General features: G+C 55.6%; 1 protein-coding gene and 1 pseudogene across 3 annotated transcripts in view; one reads left to right on the plus strand and one right to left on the minus strand.

The window, feature by feature from the left end:
* The first annotated feature begins 1,951 nt into the window (after positions 1–1,951).
* On the plus strand, positions 1,952–21,444 carry LOC137362553 (phosphorylase b kinase gamma catalytic chain, skeletal muscle/heart isoform-like; annotated as a pseudogene).
* cfap119 (cilia and flagella associated protein 119) overlaps positions 20,327–25,760 on the minus strand; it is a 30,009-nt gene continuing 24,575 nt past the window's right edge. Inside the window, exons 6-8 of one of the 3 annotated variants that reach the window (XM_068026945.1) lie at positions 23,416–23,467; positions 22,783–22,848; positions 20,327–21,934 (exon numbers count right to left, since the gene is read on the minus strand). In XM_068026945.1, coding sequence (XP_067883046.1) covers positions 21,747–21,934; positions 22,783–22,848; positions 23,416–23,467 — 306 coding nt within the window. In that variant the 3' untranslated portion in view covers positions 20,327–21,746. The remainder of the gene's footprint in view (positions 21,935–22,782; positions 22,849–23,415; positions 23,468–25,760) is intronic. The other 2 variants (XM_068026946.1, XM_068026944.1) reach the window with 2 other exon arrangements.

A 25,760-nucleotide genomic window follows, 5' to 3' on the forward strand; every position in this document is an offset into this window, starting at 1 on the left:
TTTGATAGAGGTCTTCAACATCACGAGGGGTCTGGACAGAGTAGATAGAGAGAAACTGTTCCCACTCGTGAAAGGAACGAGAGGGTACTGATTTAAAGTAATGGGTAAGGGAAGCAAAAGCGACACGAGGAAAAACGTTTTCATGCAGCGAGTGGTTAGGGTCTGGAATGCGCTGCCTGAGAGTGTGGTGGAGGCAGGTTCAATTGAAGCATTCGAAAGGGGAATTAGACTGTTATCTGAAAGGAAGAATGTGCAGGGTTACGGGGAGAAAGCGGGGGAGTGGCACTAGGTGAAGTGCTCATACGGAGAGTCAGTTTTTTTAAAATTCATTCATGGGATGTAGGCATCACTGGCAATGCCAGCATTTATTGCCCATCCCTAATTGCCCTTGAGAAGGTGGTGGTCAGCTGCCTTCTTGAACCGCTGCAGTCCGTGTGGGGTAGGTACACCCAGAGTGCGGTGAGGAAGGGAGTTCCTGGATTTTGACCCAGCGACAGTGAAGGAACGGCCAATTATAGTTCCAAGTCAGGATGGTGTGTGACTTGGAGGGGAACTTGCAGGTGGTGGTGTTCCCCATGCGTCTGCTGCTCTTGATCTTCGAGGTGGTAGAGGTTGCGGGTTTGGAAGGTGCTGTCTGAGGAGCCTTGGTGTGTTGCTGCAGTGCATCTTGTAGATGGTACACACTTCTGCCACTGTGCGTCAGTGGTGGAGGGAGTGAATGTTTGTAGATGGGGTGCCAATCAAGCGGGCTGCTTTGTCCTGGATGGTGTCGAGCTTCTTGAGTGTTGTTGGAGCTGCACCCATCCAGGCAAGTGGAGAGTATTCCATCACACTCCTGACTTGTGCTTTGTAGATGGTGGACAAGCTTTGGGGAGTCAGGAGGTGAGTTAGATGACACAGAGATAGGTAGGAAAGTAACTTGTGAAGAGGACATAAGGGCAATGTGGGAAAGTGTGAGATTGTCCACCTTGGCGGGAATAATAAAAAAAGAAGCATATTATCCAAATGGTGAGAAGTTGCGGAAACTCTGAGATGCAGAGGGATCTGGGTGTCCTAGTGCATGAATCGCAAAAGGTTAGCATGCAGGTGTAGCAAGTAATTGGGAAAGCTAATAGAACATTAGCGTTTATCGGGAGGGGAATTGAATATAAAAGTAGGGAGGTTATGCTTCAGTTATACAGGGCATTGGTGAGACCACATCTGGAGTACTGCGTACAGTACTGGTCTCCTTATTTAATGAAGGGTGTAAATGCATTGGAAGCAGTTCAGAGAAGGTTTATTGGAATAATACCTGGAGTGGGCGGGTTGTCTTACGAAGAAAGGTTGGACGGGCTAGGCTTGTATGCGCTGGAGTTTAGAGGCGACTTGATTGAAACCCCTGTCGGGTCTTGACAGGGTGGATGTGGAAAGGATGTTTCCCCTTTGCTCCTAATTCCTGTGTTTGTCTGTAACAATTCTGTGATACCGAGCCCCTCGGGCGCAGGCAACGTTTCATAAATGGCTTTGGTACTCTGTGCCTCCATTTATTAAGCCAAGGAACTTCTCTTCCAAAAAGAAAATCCTTCTCAAATGCGTCACGCCGCCTTCAAAGTTTGCGGGCGTACGCCACCTCATTTTTCCTCCCTCCCAGGTCTCCCCAGTTCCTGCACCCCCAAAATAAATTGAGTGTGGGTCGCCTACTCGGCATTGAATCCACAAGAGGAAGCCATTCAGCCCATCCAGGCTGCGTGCTAGCTCCTGGGCGGCTCAGCCTGCAGTGCCAATTGCTTCCCAAGGCCCTGGGGGGGCTCTGATTGGCCAGCGCACGCGCCAATCAGCCAGGTTGCCGGGACTCCCCATGGGCCTGGAGGGGAGCGGCGCTCTGATTGGCTGGACGGAGGCCGGCCCGGGGCGCTGATTGGCTGGACGGGGCACGTCGATCAAAGGTGGGAGCGGCGCTCTTGATTGGGCCGGCTGGGCTTTGGTGACTTCCGGGCTCTGCATCGCTCGGGGTACCGACAAAGGAAGTGGGGGGGAAGAGTGAGGACGGTTCTGGGGTCCAGAAGGCTTTAATGCAACAACCTTCAGCAATGATTTAACCCTCCTCCTTTCCCCTCCCCCAACTATTCTTCACCTTCATGCAATCACCTTCATTCCCATTCTGAATGCAGAGACTCAGTTTGCAGTCTGCCCAGGACTTGGGAGTGAGGGAGCCAGAGAGAGTCACCCAGGCCACGCAACCCTGAAGGAACCCCATGCACAACAGCCCCCTGAGACTGACCGTGGGGGCTGCAATCCACCACTGAAATTCAGAATCTGACAAGGTAACATCCTCCCTTTTTATGTTTTTTTTTGGAAATGTGGGATTGCTCAGCACTTGCAGAGAGAGAGGGACACACAAACACACACTGTTTGCCTTACAGATCTGCAATCTTTCGAGCCAATCAAGGACTGAAAGGCTATCTGTGTTTCTCTCCACAAATGCTGCCAGAGGTGTTGAATATTTACAGCAATTTTTATATAAAATATATATATATATATATATGTCGGTTCTTGGGATGTGTGACTGGAAACAGGTGTAATTATTGGATGTTTTTCGGGCTGGAGGAAGGTTTGTAGTGGAGTCCCCCCCCCCCCCAGGGGTCACTGTTGGGACCCTTGCTTTTCCTGGTATGTACTACTGCCCTTAGACCTTGGTGCACGGGGCACAGTTTCAAAGTTTGCAGATGATACGAAAGTTTGAATCATCGTGAACTGTGAGGAGGATAGTGCAGAACTTCAAAAGGGCATAGACGGGTTGGGGGAGTGGGCAGGCAGGTGGCAGATGAAGTTTAATGCAGAGAAATGTGAAGTGATTCATTTTGGTAGGAAGAACATGGAGAGACAATATAACATAAAGGGTACAATTCGAAAGGGGGTGCAGGAGCAGAGGGACCTGGGGTTACATGTGCAGAAGTCATTGAAGGTGGCAGGACAGGTTGAGAGCGTGGTTAATAGAGCACACAGTATCCTGGGCTTTATTAATAGGGGCATAGAGTACAAGAGCAAGGAAGTTATGTTGAACTTGTATAAGACACTAGTTCAGCCTCAGCTGGAGTACTGCGTCCAATTCTGGGCACCGCACTTTAGGAAAGACGTGAGGGCGTTGGAGAGAGTACAGAAAAGATTCAAGAGAATGGTTCCAGGGATGAGGAACTGCAGTTATGACGATAGATTGGAGAAGTTGGGACTGTTTTCCTTGAAGAGGAGGCTGAGAGGTGATTTGATAGAGTACAAGGCCAGCATTTATTGCCCATCCCTAATTGCCCTTGAGAAGGTGGTGGTGAGCTGCCTTCTTGAACCGCTGCAGTCCGTGTGGGGTAGGTACACCCACAGTGCTGTTAGGAAGGGAGTTCCAGGATTTTGACCCAGCGACAGTGAAGGAACGGCCGATATAGTTCCAAGTCAGGATGGTGTGTGGCTTGGAGGGGAACTTGCAGGTGGTGGCGTTCCCATGTGTCTGCTGCCCTTGTCCTTCTAGTTGGTCGAGGTCACGGGTTTGGGCGGTGCTGTCGAAGGAGCCTTGGTGCATTGCTGCAGTGCATCTTGTGGATGGTACACACTGCTGTCACTGTGTGTCGGTGGTGGAGGGAGTGAATGTTTGTAGATGGGGTGCCAATCAAGCGGGCTGCTTTGTCCTGGATGGTGTCGAGCTTCCTGAGTGTTGTTGGAGCTGCACCCATCCAGGCAAGTGGAGAGTATTCCATCACACTCCTGACTTGTGCCTTGTAGATGGTGGACAGGCTTTGGGGAGTCAGGAGTTACTCGCTGCAGAATTCCCAGCCTCTGACCTGCTCTTGTTGTCTGTTCTTTGTCCTCAATTTGTTGTTGATTCGAAATGATTTTCAGGAACACTTTCATGAATAATTTTCAAAGGATGCTTGGTGGGTGCCCTCTCTCTCTCTCTCTCCTTTGAGACGCTCCTTAAAATCAACCTCTTTGACCAAGCTTTTCGTCCCTAATATCTCCTCGAGTGGCTCAATGTCAAAATATGTTAACGCTCCAGTCGGGCACCTTGGGACGTTTGATTACATTTAAGCTGGTATAACTACATGTTACTGCTTGTGAGGAGCTTGTCGGGTTAGGGGCAAAAAGCGGGAGGTTGCTGTGGGATTGAGTGTGACCGCCTTTTCAAAGGAAGAGCTGGCCTAGGGACGATGGGACGAATGGCCGCTGTCAGCACTGCAGCTTTCGGTGATTTCATGTGATTTGACCCTCCGACAGTGCGGGGCTCCTTCAGTCCCGACCCTCCGACAGTGCGGGGCTCCTTCAGTCCCGACCCTCCGACAGTGCGGGGCTCCTTCAGTCCCGACCCTCCGACAGTGCGGGGCTCCTTCAGTCCCGACCCTCCGACAGTGCGGGGCTCCCTCAGTCCCGACCCTCCGACAGTGCGGGGCTCCCTCAGTCCCGACCCTCCGACAGTGCGGGGCTCCCTCAGTCCCGACCCTCCGACAGTGCGGGGCTCCCTCAGTCCCGACCCTCCGACAGTGCGGGGCTCCCTCAGTCCCGACCCTCCGACAGTGCGGGGCTCCCTCAGTCCCGACCCTCCGACAGTGCGGGGCTCCCTCAGTCCCGACCCTCCGACAGTGCGGGGCTCCCTCAGTCCCGACCCTCCGACAGTGCGGGGCTCCCTCAGTCCCGACTCTCTGCCTGGGGAGTCAAGAGCCAGGGGACACAGTCTCAGAATAAGGGGCAGACCATTTAAGGACTGAGATGAGGAGGAATTTCTTCGCTCCGAAGGTGGTGAGTCTTCGGCATTCTCTGCCCCAGAGGGCCGTGGAGGCTCAGTCACTGAGTATATTCAAGAGTGAGAGGGATAGATATCTACATGTTAAAAAGCATCGAGGGATACGGGGATAGTGCAGGGAAATGGTGTCGAGGTAGAAGATCATTTCATTGAATGGCGGAGCAGACTCGAAGGGCTGAATGGCCTACTCCTGCTCCTGTTTCTGACTTTCAAATGGGGACCGAGGGGAATTGGAGAAATACTTAAAAGGGGAAAAGAATTACAGGGATATGGGGAAGGAGGGAGGTGGGGGATTACCGCTCCAGAAACATGATTGGGTCAGCTCGACTGGATTGTGTGCCTGTCTATCTGCCCCTCCCCTGCCTCATTGTTTCTCTTAATCCAATCGCCATCGTCTGTCGGGTTTGGCCCGATCTTATCTCCAATCTCTAAACTCAATCAAATTGAAAGGTGTAGCTCAAAGGCAGTCCAGGACGCACACTGCGTTCAAATTCTCCCCATGCCCGTGAATCCAGGCCGTGCGCGCTCTCTCTCTCTTGTACCCCGCTGCCCGCCTGCCATCTCTCTTCTCTTTTGCTGCCCACCTGGGCAAGCCCCCCCACTGAAGGGATGGAGACAGGTAGGTTGTGGACACTTCGATTGGGATCTGAGGCTTTGCGGGTGTGTGTGTGTGTGTGTGTGTGTGTCAGTCGTGTGTGTTTCAGTGTCTCTCTCTCTCACGCTTCGTCACTGAGTCAGGAGGTCGTGGCTTTGACCTTTCGGAGGGTCAGTACTGAGAGAGCGCCGCACTGTCGGAGGGTCAGTACTGAGGGAGCGCCGCACTGTCGGAGGGTCAGTACTGAGGGAGCGCCGCACTGTCGGAGGGTCAGTACTGAGGGAGCGCCGCACTGTCGGAGGGTCAGTACTGAGGGTGTGCCGCACTGTCGGAGGGTCAGTACTGAGGGAGCGCCGCACTGTCGGAGGGTCAGTACTGAGGGAGCGCCGCACTGTCGGAGGGTCAGTACTGAGGGAGCGCCGCACTGTCGGAGGGTCAGTACAGAGGGAGTGCAGCACTGTCGGAGGGTCAGTACTGAGAGAGCGCCGCACTGTCGGAGGGTCGGTGCTGAGGGAGCGCCGCACTGTCGGAGGGTCAGTACAGAGGGAGCGCCGCACTGTCGGAGAGTCAGTACTGAGGGAGTGCCGCACTGTGGGAGGGTCAGTACTGAGGGAGTGCCGCACTGTGGGAGGGTCAGTACTGAGGGAGTGCCGCACTGTGGGAGGGTCAGTACTGAGGGAGTGCCGCACTGTCGGAGGGTCAGTACAGAGGGAGCACTGCACTGTCGGAGGGTCGGTACTGAGAGAGCGCCGCACTGTCGGAGGGTCGGTACTGAGGGAGCGCCGCACTGTCGGAGGGTCGGTACTGAGGGAGCGCCGCACTGTCGGAGGGTCAGTACTGAGGGAGCGCCGCACTGTCGGAGGGTCAGTACTGAGGGAGTTCCGCACTGTCGGAGGGTCAGTACTGAGGGAGCGCCGCACTGTCGGAGGGTCAGTACTGAGGGAGCGCCGCACTGTCGGAGGGTCAGTACTGAGGGAGCGCCGCACTGTCGGAGGGTCAGTACTGAGGGAGCGCCGCACTGTCGGAGGGTCAATACTGAGGGAGCGCCGCACTGTCGGAGGATCAGTACTGAGGGAGCGCCGCACTGTCGGAGGGTCAATACTGAGGGAGCGCCGCACTGTCGGAGGGTCAATACTGAGGGAGTGCCGCACTGTCGGAGGGTCAGTACTGAGGGAGCGCCGCACTGTCGGAGGGTCAATACTGAGGGAGTGCCGCACTGTCGGAGGGTCAGTACTGAGGGAGCGCCGCACTGTCGGAGGGTCAATACTGAGGGAGCGCCACACTGTCGGAGGGTCAATACTGAGGGAGAGCCGCACTGTCGGAGGGTCAATACTGAGGGAGCGCCGCACTGTCGGAGGGTCAATACTGTGGGAGTGCCGCACTGTCAGAGGGTCAATACTGAGGGAGCGCCGCACTGTCGGAGGGTCAATACTGAGGGAGTGCCGCACTGTCGGAGGGTCAATACTGAGGGAGCGCCGCACTGTCGGAGGGTCAATACTGAGGGAGCGCCGCACTGTCGGAGGGTCAATACTGTGGGAGTGCCGCACTGTCAGAGCTGCTGTCTTCTGGATAAGACATTAAACCGAGGGCCCCGTCTGCCCTCTCGAGTGGATGTAAAAGATCCCATGGCCATGACTGGAAGAAAAGCGGGGGAGTTCCCCCAACTCCCCCTCCCCCCCCCCCCCCCCCGACCTGGTGTCCTGCGACACTTCTGAAAGTCTGCCATCGCACTGTAAAGCGCTTTGGGTTGCCCTGGGGGTCGTGAACGGTGCTATAGAAATTCACGTTTTTCCATTCCAAAGCTGTGAGCCCGTTTGTTCAGTCACTACTGGGTAGAGTCCCATGTTTAGTCTGCAGTGCCCTCTGAGTGGTAGGGCTGAGGGTGCAGTGTTGCGTTGGGTGATGTGCACCACCGGTAAGTAATCTTGCTGCGCTGCCCGCCGTGCACCACTTTACCAGGCACCCGAGTCTCTCAACACGCAAAGGCTCTCCCTCTCTCCCACCCTCTCTCCGTGTCTCCCCTGCCCCCCTCTCTCCGTCTCTCCCCTGCACCCCCCCTCCGTCTCTCCCCTGCCCCCCCCTCCGTCTCTCCCCTGCCCCCCCCCCTCCGTCTCTCCCCTGCCCCCCCCCCTCCGTCTCTCCCCTGCCCCCCTCTCTCCGTCTCTCCCCTGCCCCCCTCTCTCCGTCTCTCCCCTGCCCCCCTCTCTCCGTCTCTCCCCTGCCCCCCTCTCTCCGTCTCTCCCCTGCCCCCCTCTCTCCGTCTCTCCCCTGCCCCCCTCTCTCCCTCTCTCCCCTGCCCCCCTCTCTCCCTCTCTCCCCTGCCCCCCTCTCTCCCTCTCTCCCCTGCCCCCCTCTCTCCCTCTCTCCCCTGCCCCCCTCTCTCCCTCTCTCCCCTGCTCCCCTCTCTCCGTCTCTCCCCTGCTCCCCTCTCTCCGTCTCTCCCCTGCTCCCCTCTCTCCCTCTCTCCCCTGCCCCCCTCTCTCTCCCTCTCTCCCCTGCCCCCTCTCTCCGTCTCTCTTCCCCTGCCCCCCTCTCCCTCTCCCCCTGCTCCCTCTCTATCCCTGCCCCCCTCTCTCCCTCTCTCCCCTGCCCCCTCTCTCCTCTCTTCCCCTGCCCCCCTCTCTCCCTCTCTCCCCTGCCCCCCTCTCTCCTCTCTCTCCCCTCCTCCCCCCCTCCCTCCCCTGCCCCCCTCTCTTCTCCCTCTCTCCTGCCTCCCCTGCCTCCCTCTCTCTCCCTCTCTCCCTCTCTCCCCTGCCCCCCTCTCTCCCCTGCCCCCCCTCTCTCTCCTCCTGCCCCCCTCTCTCTCTCCCCTGACCCCCCTCTCCTCTCTCCCCTGCCCCCCTCTCTCCCCTGCCCCCCTCTCTCCGTCTCTCCCCTGCCCCCCTCTCTCCCCTGCCCCCCTCTCTCCCTCTCTCCCCTGCCCCCCTCTCTCCCTCTCTCCCCTGCCCCCCTCTCTCCCTCTCTCCCCTGCCCCCCTCTCTCCCTCTCTCCCCTGCCCCCCTCTCTCCCTCTCTCCCCTGCCCCCCTCTCTCCCTCTCTCCCCTGCCCCCCTCTCTCCCTCTCTCCCCTGCCCCCCTCTCTCCCTCTCTCCCCTGCCCCCCTCTCTCCCTCTCTCCCCTGCCCCCCTCTCTCCCTCTCTCCCCTGCCCCCCTCTCTCCTTCTCTCCCCTGCCCCCCTCTCTCCCCTCTCTCCCTCTCTCCCCTGCCCCCCTCTCTCCCTCTCTCCCCTGCCTCCCTCTCTCCCCTGCCCCCCTCTCTCCCTCTCTCCCCTGCCCCCCTCTCTCCGTCTCTCCCTTGCCCCCCTCTCTCCCCTGCCCCCCTCTCTCCCTCTCTCCCCTGCCCCCCTCTCTCCCTCTCTCCCCTGCCCCCCTCTCTCCCCTGCCCCCCTCTCTCCCTCTCTCCCCTGCCCCCCTCTCTCCCTCTCTCCCCTGCCCCCCTCTCTCCCTCTCTCCCCTGCCCCCCTCTCTCCGTCTCTCCCCTCCCCCCCTCTCTCCATCTTGGCCCACATGTGGGCTGCGTGATGCTTTCTCTCTGGGGAGGGTGGGAACAGTGGAGGAGAGCATGTGCAGCACAACTGACACAGGTTCAGGCCCAGCCCTCCTTCTGCTAGAGCCGCCGCATGGCTGGGGTTGGGGAGCCTGGAGAAGCGACAGCCCCTGGCGGCTCAGCCCCTGTTCTGAGTGACCTCTCTCTCTCTTGTGTTCTCCAGTCTCCAGTCAGCCTCCCACCATCTCCAGGCAGCCGCAGAGAACCATGACGCGGGACATCCAGGTGGAGAATGAGATTGCGGCCAGCGGCTTCTACCAGAAGTACAATCCCAAGGAGGTGATCGGAAGGTAAGTGTCCCAGCCCCTGTGTTCCCCTGGGAGAAGGGGGTCACCCAAGAGGGCGGGGCATGGGGGGGTGTTGGGGCTAGAGCTTGACTGTAAATAGTCCAACCACGGTACAGATTGCCTGTAAATCCCTGCACATGTCTGGGCTGAGCTATCGGAGAGCGGTGAACGTGAGTCAAATCGACCCTGGCGAGGGCCAGGAGTGCGCGGGTTGGCGTGTGCCGGGGTGAGGGGTGAGGGGCAGCCCTCCTCAGAGTTCATCTTGCGACGCTGGGCTTTCTTTATCTTTTCCCCTCTCCCCTCTTCCCCCACCCTCCCAGAGGAGTCAGCAGCGTGGTCCAGCGATGTGTCCACAAGGTGACAGGGATGGAGTACGCGGTGAAAATCATCGAGGTGACCGCCGAGCACATGACCCAGGCCCAGCTGGACGAGGTCCGCAGATCGACCCAGAAGGAGATCGAGATCCTGCAAGTGGTCTCGGGCCACCCGAGCATCAGTAAGAAACCGGCCGAGCACCCGCGCGCGCGCACCCTGTGATCGACCGCGCTGGGGGCTTTGGGGAGGGGACAGTGGAAGAGGAAGCAAGGCGAGACTCAGATGGGCCCGCACTGCAGGCCGCAGCCTGGGAGTTGCATTACGGCCCGCACTGCAGGCCGCAGCCTGGGAGTTGCATTACGGCCCGCACTGCAGGCCGCAGCCTGGGAGTTGCATTACGGCCCGCACTGCAGGCCGCAGCCTGGGAGTTGCATTACGGCCCGCACTGCAGGCCGCAGCCTGGGAGTTGCATTACGGCCCGCACTGCAGGCCGCAGCCTGGGAGTTGCATTACGGCCCGCACTGTAGGCCGCAGCCTGGGACTCATGTTAGGGCCTGCACGCAAGGCCAATTTCCTTCCAACACTCGTCCCAGGGACTGGACGAATTGAGGAAGGCAGAGCAGAGCGATGTAGGGGCGTTGGGACTCAGCAGCTTAGCCTGGGGGACGTGGTCGGGAAGCTCCTGTGAATTTTCAATGTCAGGTGACTCCTATCACTGTTTCTTCTCTTCAGTCACGTTGATTGATTTCTACAATTCGGAGACTGTCACCTTCCTCGTGTTTGACCTGTAAGTATCGAATATCGCACTTGAGATGTTTAGGGCAGACCCAGGTCACAGCCAAGTGGGTATGTACCCAGACGGGTGGTGCACTGAGTCTCCTGCCCCACCACCCCGGCCACCCAATTACAAACGTGCTCATTGCCCGGGAAAATCCCAGGCTTCGTCCTGGGCCTCGCTCTGAGTCAGCTGATGTCACCTGGTGTGGGACAGAGTTGCACACACGAGGAAACGGGCTCTCCCTCGCCCGCCCCCTCCCTCGCCCGCCCCCTCCCCGCGCCTGCCCCCCCCCCCCCCACTCCGCCTCTCACTCTCGCACTCAGTCCCCTGCCCTAACACTGAGATCGCTGACTGCACACATGTTTGACTTGTTTTGTTTTCTTCTCTGCCACCCCCCCCCTCCCCCACAACCCCAAACAGGATGAAGCGAGGGGAGTTATTTGACTACCTCACTCATAAAGTCATCCTGAGTGAGAAAGAAACCAGGTACGTAACAAGCAAAACACACTTTCCGTAGTGTCCTGCAAGGTTAGGCGATGGAATACGCTGAGATAGGGGGACTGGGAGACACCAGTCAGTGTACAGATATCACCCTGAGAGAGAGAGACTGAGAGACACCAGTCAGCGTACAGATATCTCCCTGAGAGAGAGGGACTGAGAGACACCAGTCAGTGTACAGATATCTCCCTGAGAGAGAGGGACTGAGACACACCAGTCAGTGTACAGATATCACGCTGAGAGAGAGGGGACTGAGAGACACCAGTCAGTGTACAGATATCACCCTGAGAGAGAGGGACTGAGAGTCACCAGTCAGTGTACAGATATCTCCCTGAGAGAGAGGAACTGAGAGACACCAGTCAGTGTACAGATATCTCCCTGAGAGAGAGGGACTGAGACACACCAGTCAGTGTACAGATATCACGCTGAGAGAGAGGGGACTGAGAGACACCAGTCAGTGTACAGATATCACCCTGAGAGAGAGGGACTGAGAGACACCAGTCAGTGTACAGATATCACCCTGAGAGAGAGGGACTGAGAGACACCAGTCAGTGTACAGATATCACCCTGAGAGAGAGGGGACTGAGAGACACCAGTCAGTGTACAGATATCACCCTGAGAGAGAGGGGACTGAGAGACAGCAGTCAGTGTACAGATATCACCATGAGAGAGAGGGGACTGAGAGACACCAGTCAGTGTACAGATATCACCCTGAGAGAGACGGGACTGAGAGTCACCAGTCAGTGTACAGATATCACCATGAGAGAGAGGGGACTGAGAGACACCAGTCAGTGTACAGATATCACCCTGAGAGAGAGGGACTGAGAGACACCAGTCAGTGTACAGATATCACCCTGAGAGAGAGGGGACTGAGAGACACCAGTCAGTGTACAGATATCACCCTGAGAGAGAGGGGACTGAGAGACACCAGTCAGTGTACAGATATCACCCTGAGAGAGAGGGACTGAGAGACACCAGTCAGTGTACAGATATCACCCTGAGAGGGGACTGAGAGACACCAGTCAGTGTACAGATATCACCCTGAGAGAGAGGGACTGAGCGACACCAGTCAGTGTACTGATATCTCCGTGAGAGAGAGGGACTGAGAGACACGAATCAGTGTACAGATATCACCCTGAGAGAGAGGGGACTGAGAGACACCAGTCAGTGTAGAGATATCTCCCTGAGAGAGAGGGGACTGAGAGACACCAGTCAGTGTACAGATATCTCCGTGAGAGAGAGGGACTGAGAGACACCAATCAGTGTACAGATATCCCCCTGAGAGAGAGGGACTGAGAGACACCAGTCAGTGTACAGATATCTCCCTGAGAGAGAGGGGACTGAGAGACATCAGTCAGTGTACAGATATCACCCTGAGAGAGAGGGACTGAGAGACACCAGTCAATGTACAGATATCACCCTGAGAGAGAGGGACTGAGAGACACCAGTCAATGTACAGATATCACCCTGAGAGAGAGGGACTGAGAGACACCAGTCAGTGTACAGATATCACCCTGAGAGAGAGGGGACTGAGAGACACCAGTCATTGTACAGATATCTCCCTGACCCTCCGACAGCGCGGCGCTCCCTCGGTACTGACCCTCCTACAGCGAGGCGCTCCCTCGGTCCTGGCCCTCCGACAGCGCGTCGCTCCCTCGGTCCTGGCCCTCCGACAGCGCGTCGCTCCCTCGGTCCTGGCCCTCCGACAGCGCGTCGCTCCCTCGGTCCTGGCCCTCCGACAGCGCGTCGCTCCCTCGGTCCTGACCCTGCGACAGCGCGTCGCTCCCTCGGTCCTGACCCTGCGACAGCGCGTCGCTCCCTCGGTCCTGACCCTGCGACAGCGCGTCGCTCCCTCGGTCCTGACCCTGCGACAGCGCGTCGCTCCCTCGGTCCTGACCCTGCGACAGCGCGTCGCTCCCTCGGTCCTGACCCTGCGACAGCGCGTCGCTCCCTCGGTCCTGACCCTGCGACAGCGCGTCGCTCCCTCGGTCCTGACCCTGCGACAGCGCGGCGCTCCCTCGGTCCTGAATCTCTGTGCTGGGAGAAGGACGGATCCATTTCATCAGACTCCACTTGCCTGTCTTCCTAATATCAGGAAGGTGATGAGGGAGCTCCTGCAGGCACTTCAGTATCTGCACAGCCGTGACATCGTCCATCGCGACGTCAAGACTGAGAACATCCTGCTAGATGACCACACTCACATCCGGCTTTCCGACTTCGGCTTCGCCTGTCAGCTGAAGCCCGATGAAAAGCTCCGAGGTGAGGGAACCGCCATGCCTGGACACGTGTCCCCGGGGTGGGTGGAATGCTGGGAGGAAGAAAAGAGCTGTTAAACTTGTACAGAATCTGGATCGGACCACACTCGGAGCACTGTGCACAGTTCCGGTCTCCATATCCCTCGGTTAGACCACACTCGGAGCACTGTGTACAATTCTGGTCTCCATATCCCTCGGTTAGACCACACTCGGAGCACTGTGCACAGTTCCGGTCTCCATATCCCTCGGTTAGACCACACTCGGAGCACTGTGCACAGTTCTGGTCTCCATATCCCTCAGTTAGACCACACTCAGAGCACTGTGCACAGTTCTGGTCTCCATATCCCTCAGTTAGACCACACTCTGAGCACTGTGTACAGTTCTGGTCTCCATATCCCTCAGACCACACTCGGAGCACTGTGTACAGTTCTGGTCTCCATATCCCTCGGTTAGACCACACTCGGAGCACTGTGTACAGTTCTGGTCTCCATATCCCTCGGTTAGACCACACTCTGAGCACTGTGTACAGTTCTGGTCTCCATATCCCTCGGTTAGACCACACTCGGAGCACTGTGTACAGTTCTGGTCTCCATATCCCTCGGTTAGACCACACTCGGAGCACTGTGCATAGTTCTGGTCTCCATATCCCTCGGTTAGACCACACTCGGAGCACTGTGTACAGTTCTGGTCTCCATATCCCTCGGTTAGACCACTTTCGGAGCACTGTGTACAGTTCTGGTCTCCATATCCCTCGGTTAGACCACACTCGGAGCACTGTGCATAGTTCTGGTCTCCATATCCCTCGGTTAGACCACTTTCGGAGCACTGTGTACAGTTCTGGTCTCCATATCCCTCGGTTTGACCACACTCTGAGCACTGTGCACGGTTCTAGTCTCTGTATTATAGAAAGGACAGAGAGGATGAATGTATACAAGTATAATAACAGAACTGAGAGGTTCTAACTATCAAGCAAGGTTGAACAGGCTGGGGCTCTTTTCTCTTTATACAAGAAATGGCTGAGAGATGATGGGGTTTTCTCGGTTACACTTGGAGAAGGGGTTTACACTTGCGGGCGAGAGCGGAACTAGGGGGGCATCGATATAAGACGGTCACTAATAAATCCAATGGGGAATTCAGGAGGAACGTCTTTCCCCAGAGAGTGGGGAGAATGTGGACTCGCTCCCACAGGGAGTGGGTTGAGGTGAATCGTATCGATGTATTTAAGAGGGGGGAGCTGGATAAACACACGAGGGAGAAAGGAATGGAAGGATATGGTGATTTTCTCAGCCCTAACTTTGTTGTGGCTCTTCATTACATTCCCCCCCCCTCCCCCTCAACCTCCGGCCCTCCTCAGAGCTGTGCGGGACCCCCGGCTACTTAGCTCCAGAGCTGCTAACCTGCTCCATGGAAGAGACCCACCCGGGCTATGGCAGAGAGGTGGACATGTGAGTATCCGCGTGTCAGCATTGAAGAGGACGGTGGGTTCAAGAGGACTGCAATACCAAGGGATGCTTCAGCTGGGTGGATCACACCTGGAGTTACTGGGAGCAGTTCTGGGATCTGCATCTTGGGCACTCTCCCTCAGTACTGACCCTCCGACAGTGCGGCGCTCCCTCAGTACTGACCCTCCGACAGTGCGGCGCTCCCTCAGTACTGACCCTCCGACAGTGCGACGCTCCCTCAGTACTGACCCTCCGACAGTGCAGCGCTCCCTCAGTACTGACCCTCCAACAGTGCAGCGCTCCCTCAGTACTGACCCTCCAACAGTGCAGCGCTCCCTCAGTACTGACCCTCCGACAGTGCAGCGCTCCCTCAGTACTGACCCTCCGACAGTGCGGCTCTCCCTCAGTACTGACCCTCCGACAGTGCGGCGCTCCCTCAGTACTGACCCTCCGACAGTGCGGCGCTCCCTCAGTACTGACCCTCCGACAGTGCGGCTTCCCTCAGTACTGACCCTCCGACAGTGCGGCGCTCCCTCAGTACTGACCCTCCGACAGTGCGACGCTCCCTCAGTACTGACCCTCCGACAGTGCAGCGCTCCCTCAAGTACTGACCCCTCCAACAGTGCAGCGCTCCCTCAGTACTGACCCTCCGACAGTGCGGCGCTCCCTCAGTACTGACCCTCCGACAGTGCGGCGCTCCCTCAGTACTGACCCTCCGACAGTGCGGTGCTCCCTCAGTACTGACCCTCCGACAGTGCGGCGCTCCCTCAGTACTGACCCTCCGACAGTGCGGCGCTCCCTCAGTACTGACCCTCCGACAGTGCGGCGCTCCCTCAGTACTGACCCTCCGACAGTGCGGCGCTCCCTCAGTACTGACCCTCCCGACAGTGCGGCGCTCCCTCAGTACTGACCCTCCGACAGTGCGGCGCTCCCTCAGTACTGACCCTCCGACAGTGCGGCGCTCCCTCAGTACTGACCCTCCGACAGTGCGGCGCTCCCTCAGTACTGACCCTCGACAGTGCGGCGCTCCCTCAGTACTGACCCTCGACAGTGCGGCACTCCTCAGTACTGACCCTCCGACAGTGTGGCGCGCCCTCAGTACTGACCCTCCGACAGTGCGGCACTCCCTCAGTACTGACCCTCCGACATAATTCCGCACTCTCGTGCGACAGAAGGCAGGAATGGTGCCTTCCCTGCTCTGTGTGTGTGTGTGTGTGTGTATACATATGGGCCCTCCGCACCGCGCGCAGGCAGTGCAGTGGCCCACAGAACTGCCCGGCAGTGGGTGCGGGGTTGGGAGTGGGGGGGGAAGGTGTTCGGGTTGCGGGGTTTGTGGATGTGGTGAGCTGCAGCGGGTTGTCTTTGAGCTGACCTCTCCCTCTCCACCCACCCCCTTCTCTCTCCCCCTTTCCCCCCCTTTTCCACAGCTGGTCCACTGGTGTGGTAATGTACACCCTCCTCGCCGGCTCGCCTCCCTTCTGGCATCGCAAGCAGATGGTCATGTTACGTATGATCATGGATGGCAGTTACCAGATGACCTCCAATGAGTGGCAGGACCGATCAGACACAGTGAAGGACCTGGTATGTAGGGGGGGGAGGAGGAGGAGGGCAGGTTTATGAGGTGGTGGTGGGGTGGGAATCCATTTCACCCGTAGGGGATTGACAGGACAGTGTAGAGGGAGCTTTACTCTGTATCTAACCCCCGTACTGTACCTGTCCTGGGAGTGTTTGATGGGGGACAGTGTAGAGGGAGCTTTACTCTGTATCTAACCCCCGTACTGTACCTGTCCTGGGAGTGTTTGATGGGGACAGTGTAGAGGGAGCTTTACTCTGTATCTAACCCCTCGTACTGTACCTGTCCTGGGAGTGTTTGATGGGGACAGTGTAGAGGGAGCTTTACTCTGTATCTAACCCCCCGTACTGTACCTGTCCTGGGAGTGTTTGATGGGGGACAGTGTAGAGGGAGCTTTACTCTGTATCTAACCCCTCGTACTGTACCTGTCCTGGGAGTGTTTGATGGGGGACAGTGTAGAGGGAGCTTTACTCTGTATCTACCCCCCGTACTGTACCTGTCCTGGGAGTGTTTGATGGGGGACAGTGTAGAGGAGCTTTACTCTGTATCTAACCCCTGTACTGTACCTGTCCTGGGAGTGTTTGATGGGGACAGTGTAGAGGGAGCTTTACTCTATCTAACCCCCCGTACTGTACCTGTCCTGGGAGTGTTTGATGGGGACAGTGTAGAGGGAGCTTTACTCTGTATCTAACCCCCGTTACTGTACCTGTCCTGGGAGTGTTTGATGGGGACAGTGTAGAGGGAGCTTTACTCTGTATCTAACCCCCGTACTGTACCTGTCCTGGAGTGTTTGATGGGGATAGTGTAGAGGGAGCTTACTCTGTATCTAACCCCCGTACTGTACCTGTCCTGGGAGTGTTTGATGGGGACAGTGTAGGGGAGCTTTACTCTGTATCTAACCCCCGTACTGTACCTGTCCTGGGAGTGTTTGATGGGGGATAGTGGCGATGCACTGAATATTTCCTGTTCTCTTGCTGTACTCTTCAGATCTCCAGGATGCTGACTGTGAACCCCAGCAAGCGGATCACGGCCGAGGAAGCTCTCAGCCATCCCTTCTTCCAAAGTTACCAGCCCGAGTCAGGCATTTCAGCCCCATCCGTAAATTCCGGGTAGGGTGCTGGACGGGCCGGCGGGGGCTGTGCTTCTGGAGTCAGTGAGGCTGCGGTAGAGGGTGCGTGTGGAGCGGGGGCGGGAGCTGGACGGGTGTGTGTGGTGCGGGCGGGATTTGGACGGTTGCGTGTGGTGCGGGCGGGGAGCTGGACGGTTGCGTGTGGTGCGGGCGGGAGCTGGACGGGTGCGTGTGGAGCGGGTGGGAGCTGGACGGTGTGTCTGGAGTAGGTGGACTCTCGATGCCATCCTTCAGTTTAAATCTTCTTGTGTCCTCCTTCATTCCCCTGGCGGCACTGTCTCTCCTCATCCTCCTGCAGGTGGCGGTCTGGGTGGTGCGGCTCTGTATCCGGGTCTACGATAACTACCGTCGCGTCAAGATGGTCACCAAGGAGTGCTGACGAGCGAGCCTTACGCGGTGAAGGCGGTGCGGAGGCTGATTGATGGCTGTGCCTTCCGCATCTACGGGCACTGGGTGAAGAAAGGACTGTACCAGAACCGGGCGGCCCTCTTCGAGAACTCGCCCAAGGCCTTGCTGCAGGCAATTGTTTACCTGGACGAAGAGGAAGAACAGGGGATCGGAGACGTCTAGTGATCGAAGGTAGAGGGAGCTTTACTCTGCATCAAACCCCGTTTGTTTTCTTTGTAGAGGGAGCTTTACTCTGCATCAAACCCCGTTTGTTTTTCTTTGTAGAGGGAGCTTTACTCTGCATCAAACCCCGTTTGTTTTCTTTGTAGAGGGAGCTTTACTCTGCATCAAACCCTGTTTGTTTTCTTTGTAGAGGGAGCTTTACTCTGCATCAAACCCTGTTTGTTTTCTTTGTCGAGGGAGCTTTACTCTGCATCAAACCCCGTTTTTTTCCTTTGTAGAGGGAGCTTTACTCTGCATCAAACCCCGTTTGTTTTCTTTGTAGAGGGAGCTTTACTCTGCATCAAACCCCGTTTTTTTCCTTTGTAGAGGGAGCTTTACTCTGCATCAAACCCCGTTTGTTTTTCTTTGTAGAGGGAGCTTTACTCTGCATCAAACCCCGTTTTTTTTCTTTGTAGAGGGAGCTTTACTCTGCATCAAACCCCGTTTTTTTCCTTTGTAGAGGGAGCTTTACTCTGCATCAAACCCCGTTTGTTTTTCTTTGTAGAGGGAGCTTTACTCTGCATCAAACCCCGTTTTTTTTCTTTGTAGAGGGAGCTTTACTCTGCATCAAACCCCGTTTTTTTCCTTTGTAGAGGGAGCTTTACTCTGCATCAAACCCCGTTTTTTTTCTTTGTAGAGGGAGCTTTACTCTGCATCAAACCCCGTTTTTTTTCTTTGTAGAGGGAGCTTTACTCTGCATCAAACCCCGTTTTTTTTCTTTGTAGAGGGAGCTTTACTCTGCATCAAACCCCGTTTTTTTTCTTTGTAGAGGGAGCTTTACTCTGCATCAAACCCCGTTTTTTTTCTTTGTAGAGGGAGCTTTACTCTGCATCAAACCCCGTTTTTTTTCTTTGTAGAGGGAGCTTTACTCTGCATCAAACCCCGTTTTTTTTCTTTGTAGAGGGAGCTTTACTCTGCATCAAACCCCGTTTTTTTTTCTTTGTAGAGGGAGCTTTACTCTGCATCAAACCCCGTTTGTTTTCTTTGTAGAGGGAGCTTTACTCTGCATCAAACCCCGTTTGTTTTCTTTGTAGAGGGAGCTTTACTCTGCATCAAACCCCGTTTTTTTTTCTTTGTAGAGGGAGCTTTACTCTGCATCAAACCCCGTTTTTTTTCTTTGTAAAGGGAGCTTTACTCTGCATCAAACCCCTTTTTTTTTTCTTTGTAGAGGGAGCTTTACACTGCATCAAACCCTGTTTTTTTTTTTCTTTTTTTCCTTTGTAGAGGGAACTTTACTCTGCATCAAACCCCGTTTTTTTTTCTTTGTAGAGGGAGCTTTACTCTGCATCAAACCCTGTTTTTTTTTCTTTTTTTCCTTTGTAGAGGGAGCTTTACTCTGCATCAAACCCCTTTTTTTTCTTTGTAGCGGGAGCTTTACTCTGCATCAAACCCCTTTTTTTTGACTTTGTAGAGGGAGCTTTACTCTGCATCAAACCCTGTTTTTTTTTCTTTGTAGCGGGAGCTTTACTCTGTATCAAACCCCGTTTTTTTTTCTTTTTTTTTGTAGAGGGAGCTTTACTCTGTATCATACCCTGTTTTTTTTTCTTTGTAGCGGGAGCTTTACTCTGTATCAAACCCCGTTTTTTTTTCTTATTTTTCTTTGTCGAGGGAGCTTTACTCTGTATCTAACCCCGTTTTTTTTCTTTGTAGAGGGAGCTTTACTCTGTATCAAACCCCGTTTTTTTTCTTATTTTTCTTTGTCGAGGGAGCTTTACTCTGTATCTAACCCCGTTTTTTTTTGTCTTTGTAGAGGGAGCTTTACTCTGCATCAAACCCCTTTTTTTTTCTTTGTAGAGGGAGTTTTACTCTGTATCAAACCCTGTTTTTTTTCTTTGTTTTCTTTGTAGAGGGAGCTTTACTCTGTATCAAACCCTGTTTTTTTTCTTTGTAGAGGGAGCTTTACTCTGCATCATACCCTGTTTTTTTTTCTTTGTAGCGGGAGCTTTACTCTGTATCAAACCCCGTTTTTTTTCTTTTTTTTTTGTCGAGGGAGCTTTACTCTGTATCTAACCCCGTTTTTTTTCTTTGTAGAGGGAGCTTTACTCTGCATCAAACCCCTTTTTTTTTCTTTGTAGAGGGAGCTTTACTCTGTATCAAACCCTGTTTTTTTTCTTTGTTTTCTTTGTAGAGGGAGCTTTACTCTGTATCTAACCCCGTTTTTTTTCTTTGTAGAGGGAGCTTTACTCTGTATCAAACCCTGTTTTTTTTCTTTGTAGAGGGAGCTTTACTCTGCATCATACCCTGTTTTTTTTTCTTTGTAGCGGGAGCTTTACTCTATCAAACCCCGTTTTTTTTCTTTTTTTTTTGTCGAGGGAGCTTTACTCTGTATCTAACCCCGTTTTTTTTCTTTGTAGAGGGAGCTTTACTCTGTATCAAACCCCGTTTTTTTTCTTTGTGGAGGGAGCTTTACTCTGCATCAAACCCCCTTTTTTTTGTAGAGGGAGCTTTACTCTGTCGAACTGCATTTTTTTCTTTTTTTTTATTAAGGTGGCCTTTATTCCATCGGCCCCCTTTATATACACATTTAAAAAAAAAAGAACTTTATTAAAATCGAATAAATAAACAAAACTCAAATTAAAATGCCATTCTCGGCGTCGACAATGCACTCCAGTCCCTGCGGTGCCCACTGGTTGCGGAAGGCCTCAAGCATACCGGCGGACACTGCATGCTCCTTCTCCAGGGACACCCGGGCGCCAACGTAACCGCGGAAGAGGGGCAGGCAATCTGGGAGGACGGACCCCCCCGACGGCCCGCAGCCTGGACCTGTGAATTGCCACCTTGGCCAGGCCCAGGAGCAGACCGATGAGGAGATCCTCCTCCCGACCCACGCCCCTCCGCGCCGGGTGCCCAAAGATCAGGAGCGTGGGACTGAATTGCAGCCAGAATTTGAGGAGCAGCCCCTTCAGATACTCAGAGAGGCTGCAACCTCACACACTCCATATATACATGGAACACGGACTCGTCCAGGCCTATTGCATGGGACTGCCCTGTGCAACACCCTCCACCCCAGGTCCCCGATGTAAAGGGGGAGGACTCCCGCGTAGAGAGACCTCCATCGGGGTTTTTGTCCTCACCACCAGATGGCAACGCGGACCGCCAGGGCGTGTCCGGCCAGCTGACGAGGGCGGGGAAGTGGAGAGTGTGCAGGAGCAGCCCGTACAGGAAACCCCTCCGCACCGATTGGAATGGCACGGAGGGCATTTCCGAGAGGCGGCTCGGGTTGTGCGGGACCGGCTCCCGAGGAGGGGTTCGGGGCCTGGGTCCGATGAGCAGTTCCGGCCGAACGGGGGTCAGCTCGGTCGGGAGCGCTCCGCATGACCCGAAGACTTCGTTCTCTTTCCCCTGACTTGCCGCCTGTTCTTGTCCTTGCAGATTCTTCGCCGAGGCTCCATCAACGCCCTCCGCCACTTGATGAGGCAGCGCCGAGGGACTGGACTGCATCGCGACGGTGGGATTGGGGTGGGGGGGGGGGGTGGGGGGAGTTGCCGCTGCCTCCCAAGGACTTGCCTCCTGCCCTCCACGCTCCATTAACATGTCAATCTGGTGAGACAGCCCTCGCCCTCCCTCTGGGATCAATGCAGTTTCGCGATCTGCTCGTTTTAATTAGTGTCTTCCTCTCTCTTTCTGAAGTAAAGTTTGATCCGGAAAGCAAACCGTGTCTGTGAGTTTCCAAAAAAAAAGAGTGGACTTGAGACGGGGCGGGTCGATCCCCTGAGGAATGGGGCTCGTGTCGCTCGGAGGACCTCGGGCAGACTTCGTGGCAATGGTATTGCCGCCTGTCGGACTGGCATCCTCTTCACTGCCTCCCGCGAACGCCCCCTCCCCCCCCCCAGTAGCGAGGGACAATCAGGAGGAAGCGACGGAGAGTTTGCTTGCAAGATTTATTCGGGTTGCCCCTGCGGAGTGGGGGGGGGGGGGGGGGGAGGGTAAGGGGATGGTGACAAGGGCTGCCCGCTCACTTCTTCTTGGCCCTGGGTGACTTCGCCCCCTTGGACTTCTCCAGGGCCGCGAGCTTGAGGTTGAGTTGCTGCTCGCCAGCCTGGATCCGCCCCTCGATCGAGGTCTTCAGCTCTGACACCTGCTCCGCCAGCTGGGCCTCGATGTACTGGCGTAGTTCGTGGCCGGGCGCTGCCGCCTGCTCTCCTGCAGTGGTCAACCGGGAGGTCATAGGTCAACGGACAGTCTGCACGCCCGTTTCCCCCCCCCCCCCCCACTTCCCGCCAGCCCCGGACGCGCTCGGACATTTGACTGTGGAGTGCATCACGGCCTGATCCTGCTGCTCAGGCAGTGTTTCCTTTTCCAGGCAGGGGCTTCACTGCTTCCCCGTCCAAGGGTGAGGATCCCGCCCTGATTTCATCTTCCTCAGTCCCCCTCTCTCTGTCCCCTCCTCGACCCTCCATCTCCGTCGCCCTCACCACCGCTCCCTCTTCCGCCTCACCCCTCTTCCTCCCTCCTCAGCCCGCCCCTCCACTTACGCCACAGGCCAGCGATGGAGCCTGGGCCTTTCCTGATGTGTCTGTGTGTGTGTGTGTGTCTCTCTCTCTGCGCGCGCATCCATCTCTCTCTGTTTCTGTCTGTGTGTGTGTGTGTATATATGTGTGCCTGTGAGTGTTTGTTTCTCTGTCTCTGTGTGTGCGCGCCTCTCTCTGTCTGTCCCTCTCTGTCTGTCCCTCTCTGTCTCCCTCTCTGTCTCCCTCTCTGTCTCCCTCTCTGTCTCCCTCTCTGTCTCCCTCTCTGTCTGTTTCTCTGTCTGTTTCTCTCTCTCTGTCTGTTTCTCTCTCTCCCTCTCTCTCCCTCTCTGTCTCTCTCCCTCTCTGTCGGGGGCTCAGACCCTGCACTCACCTTTATCTATTCCATCCTGTTAAGGGGGCTCACAGTTTTACTCTGGTCAAAGCTTTGCAGGAACCACCCGCTCCCTTTAACCCTGGCCGGGTCCCTCCCCCACCAAACCACGACTCCCGCCTGCTGCTGCGTTCAGCCTCGAAGCTCACCTTGGGGTTCGGTCTCCTCAGGAGGGACCTCGTCTTGGTCGACAACTGGCATCTCCTCCTCGACGGCTAATGGTACCCGGAGAAAGGAAGGAACAACAAAGCTGGATCACAAACCACAGGCTGCCGCAAAGTGCTGTGCAATCATACAGAGACTTTGAGGTGTGCTCGCTGCTTTAACTGTGAGAAATGCAGCTGGACAATTCACGCTCCCAAACACAGCGGTTAGCGCAATGGTCACCTCCGATTTTTTTTCTTTTTGCTGTAGGTTGAGGCGTAAATATCGGCCCCAGGACACTGGGGAGAAATCCCCTGCTCCTCTTCTGATAGCGACCGAGAGATCTTTTACACCCACCCTGGAGGGCGGACGGGGGGCCCTTGGTTTAACATTTCATCTGAAAACCAGCACCTCCGAGAGCGGGGCGCTCCCTCGCTACGGGTCGCCACCCACGCCCTGACGGGACGACGTTCCTGCTTGTGTGCCCTCGCTGGGCGACGCTGCGAATTGCGTTCTGACTGAGAGGCGGTTTTCTGGGTCCAATCGGCCGCGAATGCGCAGCATTCCGAGCGCTCCCGGTTGCACGCCCAGCGCACGTCCCTGCCCTGTTCGGTCGCAGCAGAACCCCGCGCCCTTACCTGGAGGAGTTTCTGGCATCCCCTGGTAGCACAGGCTCAGGTCCAGCCGGAGCTGAGAGAGGGGAGGAAAGACGCAGGACGTTAGGACGGAGCGAGGCAGCAACCAGTACCGCAGACGCAGCAGAGTGTTCGATCGAGCAAGCTGGACGGTCGGAATTATATGGAGAATCTCACATCGCAGAAACGGGCCGTACGGCCCAACGGGTTCATGCTGTCCGCAAAGCCTCCTCCCACCTCTTTTGAGGTGTCTGCTGTGGCCCAATGGGTAGCCCCCCCCCCGCCCACCCACACCAACTCTACATTATTGAGCACAAAATCCGAGACAGACGCTCGGCGACACCTCGTAATTATGTCGTGGCATGAAAGCAGGAAAACATCCCGAGGAGCGAGAGGGCGCAAAATTTGAACCACAAACGGAGGTATTCAGGCAGGTGACCAAAAGCTCAGTCAAACAGGTCGGTTTTAAGGAGCGTTTTAAAGGAAGAGAGAGGCGGAGAGGTTTAGGGAGGAAATTCCGGAGCTTAGGGCCCTCTTAGGAGGTTACAGAGATAGGGAGGGTCGTGAGGGCTGGAGGAGGTTACAGAGATAGGGAGGGTCGTAAGGGCTGGAGGAGGTTACAGAGATAGGGAGGGTTGCAGGGGCTGGAGGAGGTCACAGAGATAGGGAGGGGTGTAGAGACTGGAGGTTAGAGAGATAGGGAGGGTTGTAGGGACTGGAGGAGGTTAGAGATAGGGAGGGTTGTGGGGGCTGGAGGAGGTTACAGAGATAGGGAGGGTTGTGGGGGCTGGAGGAGGTTACAGAGATAGGGAGGGTTGTGGAGGCTGGAGGAGGTTACAGAGATAGGGAGGGTTGCAGGGGCTGGAGGAGGTTACAGAGATAGGGAGGGGTGTAGAGACTAGAGGAGGTTACAGAGATAGGGAGGGTTGCAGGGGCTGGAGGAGGTTACAGAGATAGGGAGGGTTGCAGGGGCTGGAGGAGGTTATAGAGATACGGAGGATTGTAATGACTCCAGGAGGTTACAGAGATAGGGAGGGTTGTAGGGGCTGGAGGAGGTTACAGAAATAGGGAAGGTCGGAGGGGCTGGCGGAGGTTACAGAGATAGGGAAGGTTGTAGGGGCTGGAGGATGTTACAGAAATAGGGAGGGGTGTAGGGGTTGGAGGAGGTTACAGAGATAGGGAGGGTCGTTGAGGCTGGAGGAGGGTACAGAGATAGGGAGGGTCGTTGAGGCTGGAGGAGGTTACAGAGATAGGGAGGGGGGGGTCACAAAGGGCCATGGATGGATTTGAAAGAGGATGAGAATTTTAAAATCGAGGTTTTTCTGGACCGGGAGCCGGTGTAGGTCAGTGAGCACAGGGGTTGGTGGGTGCAAGGGACTTGGTGCGAGTTAGGATATGGGGGTGCGGGACAGCTGGAGCTTTGGATGACCTCAAGTTCACGGGTGATAAAATCTGGGAGGCCAGCCAGGAGTGCGGTGGAATAGTCAAGTCTGGAGGGAACAAAGGCATGGATGAGGGTTTGAGGGGCAAAGTCAGGTGATGTTACAGAGCTGGAAATAGGCGGTCTTAGTGCAGTACTGAGGGAGTGCCGCACTGTCGGAGGGTCAGTACTGAGGGAGCGCCGCACTGAATCTGTGAGGCTGCAACCCGTCTGGATCTAGGGTTTTATCCGCTCTCCGTTTGATTAGGTTTATTAATTATTTCCCTTGTAATCTTTTTGATCTGTTAATGTTCGTCCCCATGTTAGTCTCTCTGGTTCATATTGAGGCAAAGTAATGATGAAATATTTCAGTCATGTTTCTGTCATTATCTACAAGTTGTCGTGTTTTGTTATTCTCTTTCCTTTGTTGTCGTGCCCAGTAAAGACGCATCATATTCCCACTTTTACGCTGTGAACTTTATTCAATGGAGAATCTCTGAAATTGACCTTTCCTTTTAAAAAAAAAATGGACAATGTGCTGCAAAATGGCCGCTGAAGGTCAGATGACCTGGCCCATGTCTTCAAAACATCCCTTGCTGTCTTGAAAGGACAACAGGATACATTCCAGACTAAGAGGTGTCGACTACACCCATCCTGAAACCATCAAGAGGCATTACTGAATTGAATGGAAGGTGTTGTCAACAGTGCTATCAAGTGGCATTTGCTCAGCAATAACCTGCTCGGCGATGCCCAGTTTGGGTTCCGCCAGGGCCACTCAGCTCCTGACCGCATTACAGCCTTGGTCCAACCACGGACGAAAGAGCTGAACTCCAGAGGTGAGGTGAGAGTGACTGCCCTTGACATCAAGGCAGCATTTGACTGAGTGTGGCATCAAGGAGCCCTGGCAAAACTGGAGCCAATGGGAATT

The sequence above is a fragment of the Heterodontus francisci genome, unplaced genomic scaffold (assembly GCF_036365525.1).
Source record: "Heterodontus francisci isolate sHetFra1 unplaced genomic scaffold, sHetFra1.hap1 HAP1_SCAFFOLD_545, whole genome shotgun sequence".
Lineage (NCBI taxonomy): Eukaryota > Metazoa > Chordata > Chondrichthyes > Heterodontiformes > Heterodontidae > Heterodontus > Heterodontus francisci.